Raw genomic sequence first — 10,204 nt, forward strand, 5'->3', positions numbered from 1 at the left:
CCCCCCCTGCTGCAGCTGTTCATGGCGCCCCCTGCTACAGCTGTTCACGGCCCGGGTCTGGCTCTTTCCATCACGGGCAGCTCTGCAAGCAAGGCTGTCAGCTTCCCAAAGGGCTGCAGTGACTTCCAACTTTGGAGTTGAATCACCTGGGTTAAAACCCAAAAGTCCAACCCAGGCACACCTCTAATCCCAGCACTCAGGAGGCAGAGGCAGGGGGATTTCTGAGTTCGAAGCCAGCCTGGTCTACAGAGCGAGCTCCAGGACAGCTAGGGTTACACAGAGAAACCTTGTCTTGAAAAACCAGAATAAAAAAAAAAAAAAAAAAAATCCAGAAGTCTATAGATGACTAAGCGTTATTGCTGTGTATGGTGTGGCTATATGTGTTTGTGTGTATATATACATAAGTATGTTTCTACTCTGAATCATTTGCAAAAATGCAGACATCATAGGTCTTTTTACCCACAGGTATGTCTACGTCTAGCACCAAAAAATGGTAAAGAAACAAAAGGTCACGACAGCAGGTTTAAGAGAAAGCACACAGTGGGGTGTTTCCCAGAAGCCTGTGCTCAGTCAGCCGGCCAAACCTGCCCAGCACTCTGCAGCGGTCAAGCACCCAAGGCGGCTGATAACCAGCTTAGGAAATATGGTTGGCACAGTACCACAACTACATGTTCCTCTCACACTGTAAGGACCCACAGAGGAGACACCAGAACTCTGAAATACTCAAGAGCAGGAGCTAAAAGGCTAGCCAGGTCAGCTCTTCCACTTACACAGTACCTTTGCCATCCGCGGGGAGGGAACAACCCCATTGCCAGGACTCTTCTTGGGGTGGTCTGGAACGACCTTGGGACGGCTAGGAAGAGTGGTGCCCACCCTGGAGACAGGGCCCTCAGGACTTTTCTTAGAACCTGGAATCCTACAGAAGAAAGATCAAGTCAGGGATTCCCCCCACTCAGGCCAAGCAGCTCAGAGGAAAGCCAGGGCTGCACCTGAGCTAGCAGAGGAAGAGCATGGGAGACCTCAGGGCCCCGGGGGCCTCTCGGAACCCCCATTTGACCCTCTGCATGATAAGAACCTGAGAGACGCACAAGATACCTGCAGTGAGGGCTCACCCTCAAGGAGCAAGCAAGCCAAAGAACCCCGATACCCATCACCTGTGCTCATCCACTCAATGTGAGATGGGTCACTTCACCAAAGGTGCCAAGATGGCACAACACAAAATCCACAGGCCTCACCAAGGCTACTACAGAAGTAAGAGTCACCTACCCCCTGCTGCAGGCAGGCAGAGCTCTCCCCTCAGCTGCCCCCAACAACTGGGCTTCTCCCTACCCAACAAGAGGGCTGGGCTGAAAGGTCCTTCCCAGAGGACAAGCTCCAGATAATTCCCCTCCAGGAAATTCCAGAGCTTACAGACAGGAAAGGGCTTCAGACCAGCCCTGGCTCAGGCAGAACAGGCTTTCTCTAGGGCATGGAGAGTGTAGGTCCTCACCGCAGATAGAAGAGCACGTAGGCCTGCTGGTTCAGGACGACCTTGACATTGCTGGAATGGACCAAGGAGTCGTTCATCTGGTACCACTGTCCATTGCTGGCCTGAGTGTCGGGGAGGAAATAGTACAGGAAGCAGCAATGAGCAGATGGGCACACGCCACCTTCTGTTTTATAGATGACAGAGGCTAACTGCAATGAGCAGATGGGCACACGCCACCTTCTGTTTTATAGATGACAGAGGCTAACTGCATTTTCAGCCAAGCCCAAACTCTCAATTCCACAATACTGGAATTACAAATGCATGGTTTACCATACCCACTAAGGATCTTAAAAAGCTTTAAAAATTCACATGTGTTTATTTGTTTGTTTGCTGGGGGTGGGGCCTGTGTATGTGCCACAGTGCAAGGAACTTGAAGGACTATTCTGTCTCCCACCTCGTGGGTCCCTGTCGTGGACCATGGTGGGTGAGGCCTGGCAGTGAGCATTTTCCCTGCTGAACCATTCTGCTGGCCCCAGAACAGTGGTGTAAAACACATCCTTCTGTCCACTTATGGGAAGGAGAACCAAAACACAAATTCAAAGCACCGCTGTTTCTCAGAAGACAACAGCCTCCCCTCGGCCCGGAGCACACGCCGCCGTGGGCGGAGCTCAGCAGTGGGTCAACACTGACCTTCACATAGCAGTAGTAGTGCCCAGCGTGGCAGCTGTACCCTGAGTGCACCAGGACAGCATAGAGCCCATACATGACAGGGTCGCCGCTGCTCTGCGACATGTACGGACGGATGTTCAGGAACTCTGGATAGCCGACATCCTGTTAAGGAAAGGCAAGGGACACTACTCAGGAGAACACAGGTCACTCTCCTGCATCCACAACCCTCGGGCGTGTTTGCTCTGACCAATCTTCACTATGGACCCTAGGATAGACTTCAGTTCACTATATGGCCCAGGATGGTCCCCAGTTCAGCAAAGTAGCCCAGGCTGGCTGTGAACTTATCGTAACCCTTTCATTTCCATCTCCCAGGTGCTGGGATTACAGGCATGTGATGTTTTTTTCTTTCTACTGACAAAATCTCATAAGCCAGCTATACTGGCTGGTTTTGTGTGTCAACTAGATACAGGATGGAGTTATCACAGAGAAAGGAGCTTCAGTTGGGGAAGTGGCTCCATGAGATCCAGCTGTGGGGCATTTTCTCAATTAGTGATCAAGGGAGGAGGGCCCCTTGTAGGTGGTGCCATCTCTGGGCTGGTAATCTTGGGTTCTATAAGAGAGCAGGCTGAGCAAGCCAGGGGAAGCAAGCCAGTAAATAACTTCCCTTCATGGCCTCTGCGTCAGCTCCTGCTTCCTGACCTGCTTGAGTTCCAGTCCTGACTTCCTTGGTGATGAACAGCCATGTGGAAGTGTAAGCTGAATAAATCCTTTCTTCCCCAACTTGCTTCTTGGTCACGTTTGTGCAGGAATAGAAACCCTGACTAAGACACCAGCATAGACATAACAGGCTTTTGAGTCCAGAGCTAACTTTGTTAGAATACAGAATTTTCAGAATCACAGACTGAGATTCTCTAAACCACAGCTGAGAAGGGGGCTCACAGGAAACCTACCCTCCCGAGGAGGACATGGGCAGTGCTTTCCTAACTATGCACACAGTCAGACTCAAGAGGATTATGCTAGTCACACACAGCACCCACCCCCCACCCCGCCCCCACAGACAAGGTGACACAGTTTCTTGCTGGCCTGCCTTTGCTTCCCAAGTGCTGGGTTTTAAGGGGTGCACCACCGCCACCTGGTGAGTACATGTATGTCATGGAGCTCACGTGGAGGGTGGAGGACAACTTTCAGGAGTCTCTTTTTACATCAAGTAGGTGACAAAATCGAACCCAGGTCACTAGGCAGTAGGTCCCTTTACATACTGAACCATCTCACCAACCCTAGGCAATTCCTTGTAATAAATCCTTAGCGATTCAAACTTTGAAACAAAGTTTTTTAAAGGCCCAGAGAAGGCTGTAATCCCTGCCACTATGGCTTTGACAAGTGACTTGCACACAGGAGGCAGAGACATGTGGTTCTCTGAGTTCAAGGTCATCCTGGTCTACAGAGCAAGTTACAGAACATCCAGGGCTACACAGAGAAACCCTGTCTCAAAACAAAGTTTTTCTAAGAGGGTGGGGCTGCAGAGGACCCAAGTTCAATTCTCAGCACTCATTTAAACTCACATCTATAACTCCAAGGATAAACACCCTCTTTGGCCTCTGAGGGCACAGCTTTACAAATGATGCACAGACAAGCATGCACAACTTAAGCACTCATACACACAAAATAGAAACGTTTTAAAAGAAAGAAAGAAATGCAGATCTCCAAGGCCTGCTTGTGTGATGACGGAAGTCGGGGCATCCACAGGTGGGGTGCACTCACCTTGGTGATCTTCCCTCCACTAAAGTTGGCAAAGCGCTTGAGGGACAGAGTCAGGACGTTGGAGGTTCTGTGGATGGTGAAGCGTTTGCTGGCTGGGACCTTCTTCTTACACCTACAGAGAGATGGAGAGCTACTGTATGCTCTGCACTGCGGTGTCCTGCTACCTCAGTAACAGGAGGCCTGCTAAGCTAAAGAAAACTCCTGAAGACGACAAAGTCTAGAGAGGGAAGTCCTAAAAGCAAATGACTCACTTGGGAAAGAGCCCACACGGCAGGTGCAGAGGGCTGACTTTGGACAGCACGGGGATGAACACAGTCACATAGAAAGTGGAAGCACAGAGCCAGAAAGGGGAGAAATAGGCAAGAAACTTAGAGACAAATGAGAGGAAAATCCCAAGGCAGGAATGCAAATTTAAAGAGGGATAAAAGAAGAAAAAGAGACAGAGACAAAGAAGCCCAATGTAGTCATGGCAGTGAACACCTTTATTCCCAGCACTCAGGAGGCAAGGTGCAGGAAGATCTCTGAGTTTGAGGCCTGCTTGATCTAGAGTGAGTTCCAGGATAACCAGAGCTACTTTTTTCTTTTGTTTTTTCGAGACAGGGTTTCTCTGTGTAGCCCTGGCTGTCCTGGAACTCACTCTGTAGACCAGGCTGGCCTCAAACTCAGAAATCCACCTGCCTCTGCCTCCCAAGTGCTGGGATTAAAGGCGTGCGCCACCACTGCCCGGCTAGCCAGAGCTACTTGATGAGAGACCCTGTCTCATAACAAACAAAGGTCCAATGCAGTGGTGCTTGCCTTTAATCCCAACTAGGGCTAAACAGTGAGAACCTGCCTCAAAACAAACAAAACATCTGTAATAAAAACAAAAAACACCAGGTAGTGGTGGCACATGCCTTTAATCCCAGCACTTGGGAGGCAGAGGCAGGCAGATTTCTGAGTTTGAGGCCAGCCTGGTCTACAGAGTGAGTTCCAGGACAGCCAGGGCTACACAGAGAAATCCTGTCTTGAAAAACCAAAACCAAAACCAAAACCAAAACCAAAACCAAAACCAATCAACCAAACAACAACAACAAAAAACCAAAAAGACAAGCGGGCAGCTCTGTGGCAGGAGCAGCCTGGGAAGCAGAGTGTGTGCTCGGTGCTTGGTGCTGCAGTCATAAAGTGGTCTCTGTGCTAGCACAGGCCAGGACGAGCCCTGTAAGGACAGCTGTCTGTGCTAATTGGAAAGATGACCTGGGTCATGTGGGTCAGAAGCTGCAGGCAGGTCTATGATCCTTTGCGTCTCTCTGACTCAGTTTCCACCACAGTCAACAAGGAAAACACTCTGTTCCTTAAGTAGAGCCTTCGTCAAGCACAGGTGCCAGGGGAGCAGCAGCTCTGGGCCTCACTCGTGAGGAGGGGGCATCCCTGAGGGAGGGCCAGGCAGCTAAAATGGTGCTCGGGACGGTCACATCTTTACAAAGGACACTCACATCCTTACAAAGGACACTTACTTAGCACACATATAGGCGTTCTCTCCACTCAGGACATCTGATTTCACAAAAAGTTCCAGAGCGCGCACAATATTTGCAGCTTGCTGAGGAGGACAAAAATGGAGAGGAGTGAGCACCAGAAGAAAAACCCTGACTCGAGAAGTCCCAGATTTAAGACTTTCCAGGCTGAGGCAGCAACTGAGAAAACCTGACTTGCTTAAACACTGGCCTGCTAACATAATCTACCCCAGCAGAGGAGCAGGGCGCAGGCAGTGCCCTTCTCTAGAGGTGACAGGTGACATCCACGTGAATCTTTCATGTGAGTCAGGCATTCTCACTGTGACTGCAGCTGGGTTGGCTCAGAAACTCAAGGTCCCAGCAAAGGCAAGGGCAGGCTGACAGCAAAGGAGACTAATGGGTGCCTCTTCCAAAGGCTGTCCTCAAGCCCCAGTCATTTTCTGTCACTCTCTGTGGCTCAGAACAAGAAACTCAGCTTTACTCCTTTTAACGGAATGGATAATGCATAGAACAGCAGACAGATGCAAATGTTGGTTTCTCTGCCTTGTGCAGCAAGGCAAGCATGCTGCAGCTGCGGCATGCAGAGGCTGCAGGAGGGCCAAGCAGCCCTTCCATGAGCCCTAGGACTGCCCTCTCACACCCCCAGGAAGACAGGTCGCTGCCCAAGCATACCCGAATCTCCAGTGCTATGTCCAAGTAGGGGTCGTAGGTGTCAGAGACACTCTTGCACACAGAGCACCTCACTGCAACAGAAGAGGGGACAGCTGTGATCCAGGAGGGACCACCCAGGCCCAGAACCTAGAACCACAGGTCTAGAGGCAGGGGACAGCTGTGACCCATGAGGGACCACCCAGGCTCAGAGCCAGAACCACAGGTCTAGAGGCAGGGGACAGCTGTAACCCACGAGGGGCCACCCAAGTCCAGAGCCAGAACCACAGGTCTAGAGGTAGGGGACAGCTATGACCCACGAGGGACCACCCAGGTCCAGAACCTAGAACCACAGGTCTAGAGCATTCAACTCAGCTCTCCCACAAGGTGATTGACCCACCAACTAGAGAGAGACATATAGGTGATGCCAGGTTCTGTCATCAGGCCTGGACTGCCTGACTGGCCACTGCCACAGGCCAGTGGGCAAGCCCTCACAGCAGAACACAGGCCTCACCCCAAGGACCACGCAGCTCTAAGGATGGGCCCCATTATCGCACACCATGCTTCTCCAGCTCCCTCAGTGTCCTATAGTGGACAAGGGCAGCCATGCAGAAAGACAGGCCTGGGAGCTTCACCCACCCCATCATGTGGTCAAGTTCTCATACTCTGGAAATGTGTGCAGATCTGCTTAACCTGCTTACCTCGGGACCTGAGATAGCCTCCGAAGATCTGATGCACCAGGGTAGTGGCCTGTGTCTGTCGATCCAACCTAAAAGGGAACCACAGCCACAAAGAGGTTGGTTCGGCCCAGGATGATACCTTCGCACATCCAGCATCCCCACTCCCGTCACCACCTGATCAGCTGACAATGGGATATCCTTATCCCTAACCCGCAGCAGTGTGTCTGAGCTCCTCATAGAACCTCTACCTGCCTGGGTCCCACCCCCAGATCACCTCAGGCAACTACACTGAGACCACCCCACAGAACACCTCAACATCTCCATCTAGTAGCAAGCCTCCAAGGACCCAAGCCTTGCTGCGGAGGAGGTCTAGCCCGTCACCAGCGGCATGGCTCTCTCTCTCTATGCAGGTTCAGCAGTACCTGATTGGCTATCACACTGTGGGGACTTGAATACGCTTGGCCTAGGGAGTGGCACCATTAGGAGGTATGACTTTGTTGGACGCGTGTCACTGCGAGGGTAGGTTTTGAGACCCTCCTCCTAGCTGCCTGGAAGACAGTCTGCTCCTGGCTTTTATTTTTTGAAATCAAGTTGTAGAGCTCTCAGTTCCTCCAGCGCCATGCCTGCCTGGATGCTGCCATGCTTCCCACCATGGTGATAATGGACCGAACATCAGAACATGTAAGTCAGCCCCAATTAAATGTAATCCTTTATAAGAGTTGCCTTGGGCATGGTGTTTGTTCACAGCAATGAACCACTAAGACACAGGTCACCAGAGCCTTGGATGGAGGAGGGCCACCCTACCCACTTCCCTGACACCACTAACAAGACACCGGAGCAGCGCTAAGCCACACTGACTACCGTCTTTCTTGCCCGGCCAGGACACAGTTCCTCCTGCTGAGCACTCCACGTGACTGACCTGCCTCACTCACCCCTGGGACTAATCACGGCACTGAAGTGTTCACTAGAAGACTGCAGCAATGGAAGGGTGTAGCCAGCTCCCAACTGCTTGTGGATATATATGCTCCAGGCACTATTTCTGGCCTGATGTCGTAGCCTCAGCCACGGCCACTGAGGGGTACTAATGTGGAGACCTCCCATGGCCATGTCTGGTGGCAGCCATCACACTGCCAACCCCACTCACTGCCCTCTGAACGGATGATGGTGCCGGGTTTACAATCAAGAGAACGTAATGATAGGCAGAAAAAATAAAACCAACCACACTATCAATCAGAAGAAAGGACAGTTCAGCTCCCAGACTTGCAGGGACACAAGCCCCAAGGACACTGAGAGCTAGAAGCGGTCAGAGCCCACGGTACTCAGAGGCTTGGGCAGCTAGGGCAGGCTCCAAACATGGGAAGAAGGACGGTAGGTGTGGGAAGTAAAGCAGAACATTTAGGATATCTCCCCAAACCTAAAACGTTGAGCAGTAACATGCAGCACCTCAGAACAGTCGTCAGGGCAAGGAGCCTGAGGCCAGCTCAGGCCTCACAGCTGCACCCCGACAGCGACACAAGCAAACAACCCACCACCAAACACAACAAAATCTTCAAGTTACAATCTCTCCCACACTGTTCTCACAGGAGTATGAGTCCCGACCTTCCTTCTCTATTTCAAAGTCATGACGTGGACTGAGAGACTGGATGAATTCACAGCCACAACCTTCCCCTCGGCCTGGCTTCTGGACACAGCTGAGTGGCGCACACTACAGGGCACTAGGAGTCAGGTGCCTGGGTGGCAACACTACCTCCTTCTCAGAGGACAGCCTCGAGAGGAGACCCCTGTGTTGACAAGAACGTCGTGTTGCCCGACATAAAGGTGTCCTCAGTGAGGGACATTGGGGAGTTGAGGCACGTACTTAGCGTAGCCATTCAGGCAGGCCTTCTGCATGGCATCAATGGTGTACCGCAGGAATTCGTGCGCATCCTCTTGGTTCCCGAACCGGAAGTGCCGGGCAATCTCTGCAGGAAGAAAGGGATGCAGGAGGGGTTTGACTGTGGGAGGTGACTTTGGGAAGCACTTCTCCAAGACCCAACACATCAGGCTATAGCTTATACCGGATCCACAGTGGGCTCAATCTTTCTGCCAGCTGACTGGAAAGCAGAGCGCCCCCACAATACACAGCAGCTGGCTGCTCTGATGCCCCTCATCATACACACCCCACCCAACTCTCATGCTCACCTGCCCATCTCGATTTCAAACACAGCCCTTCACCTGGCTAAGACCTAGCTCTTCCTCCACATGGTGCCCAGCAGGCAGCCTCCCTTCAGTAACGCTGAGCCCATGTCTACAGTGTGTCTACAGTGTGTCTACGCTGACTCCCATGCCTCCGGTCTGCACTGCTGCATGGGACCTTCCACACATGAGGAGCCCTGAGCCTTCACTCATCGCTTCTTTTCTGCTCTTGCCTCCCATCACAGAGCTAGCCCTTGGCAGACACTCAATTCTTACTTTTCTTGCCTCCCATCACAGAGCTAGCCCTTGGCAGACACTCCACCAAACACCATTCTTACTTTTCAGGTCTCTGATGAAGGAGACAGGCTTGATGGCATTGCCGCTGTTGGCAAAGGCCTGGACCATGTGGTTCTGCATTACGCACAGCATGCAGAAGCTTCCTTGGTGACCTACAGTGGGGAAGAAGCAACTTCAGGGCAAGTAATTTCCAGAGAATTCAGTGACCCCCTCACCCTCAGTGCAGGGTAGATTTTCTAGAGCTCTTCCCTTCAACCTGGCTTCTAGACACAGCTAAGTGGCCCAGGAGTCAGGTGCCTGGGTGTCATACACAGACCATGTGTGACAGCTTAGAGAGGTCAACAGAGGCTTACTGGCTACCAAGCCGTGAGCCAGGTAGCCTGCCCCACCCTCCACCCCCCTTGAATGAATGGACTGGTTTCTCAATAACTGTTACACTAGAATGAGGTACATTCCTGCCTTTAAAACTGTGGCTACTTTAAATACAGAGATGTAGAAAGACTATGCCCCCACCCTGCTCTACTAGGCTGCCTTGGGCAGTCTGTTAAGTGACATTGATATTACAGTTGTACGTCCCACAATCCTTCAGGCAGGACCGTGAGTTGCTGCCTGACTGATCCCATCTGCATGCTCACTGTAACACAGTGTCATCACACCCGGGGATTAACAGGCTCACCAAGGCTCGCTGGCTGCACCACACACTTGCACTTTGCCGTCCTAATGTCCGGCTGCCCACACAGCTTTTTGCCTAGCCCTACAGCTGGAACACTGCATAAGTGGACAGACAGGTCTACGTACAGTGCCCACCCTAACGCACTCCGCCCTTTCACCTCTACCACCGCAGTGAGCGACCATGTCTCCTGTGCACTAAGGGATGCACACAGAAGGCCTTCCTGGACGGAAGGAATGTGTTAACTCTGTGAGGACTAAGTCAGTCAAAACACAACCCTGAACCCTGGTCACCGGGCACAGGTTAGTGCCAGGCGCCTTTGACCCTGCATGTGAAGTTTCCAGCC

General features: G+C 51.9%; 1 protein-coding gene across 2 annotated transcripts in view; it reads right to left on the reverse strand.

Annotated features, from left to right (window-relative positions):
- Nucleotides 1-10,204, reverse strand: part of Usp36 (ubiquitin specific peptidase 36) — a 33,793-nt gene that overhangs the window by 12,528 nt on the left and 11,061 nt on the right. For both annotated transcript variants that reach the window (XM_031352538.1, XM_031352539.1), the window contains 9 exons: nt 9,230-9,340; nt 8,575-8,677; nt 6,738-6,805; nt 6,061-6,131; nt 5,392-5,474; nt 3,899-4,010; nt 2,159-2,299; nt 1,490-1,590; nt 778-916 (listed from right to left, as the gene is read on the reverse strand). In XM_031352538.1, the coding sequence (XP_031208398.1) occupies nt 778-916; nt 1,490-1,590; nt 2,159-2,299; nt 3,899-4,010; nt 5,392-5,474; nt 6,061-6,131; nt 6,738-6,805; nt 8,575-8,677; nt 9,230-9,340 (929 nt within the window). The remainder of the gene's footprint in view (nt 1-777; nt 917-1,489; nt 1,591-2,158; nt 2,300-3,898; nt 4,011-5,391; nt 5,475-6,060; nt 6,132-6,737; nt 6,806-8,574; nt 8,678-9,229; nt 9,341-10,204) is intronic.

This window comes from Mastomys coucha, unplaced genomic scaffold (assembly GCF_008632895.1).
Source record: "Mastomys coucha isolate ucsf_1 unplaced genomic scaffold, UCSF_Mcou_1 pScaffold5, whole genome shotgun sequence".
Taxonomy (NCBI): domain Eukaryota; kingdom Metazoa; phylum Chordata; class Mammalia; order Rodentia; family Muridae; genus Mastomys; species Mastomys coucha.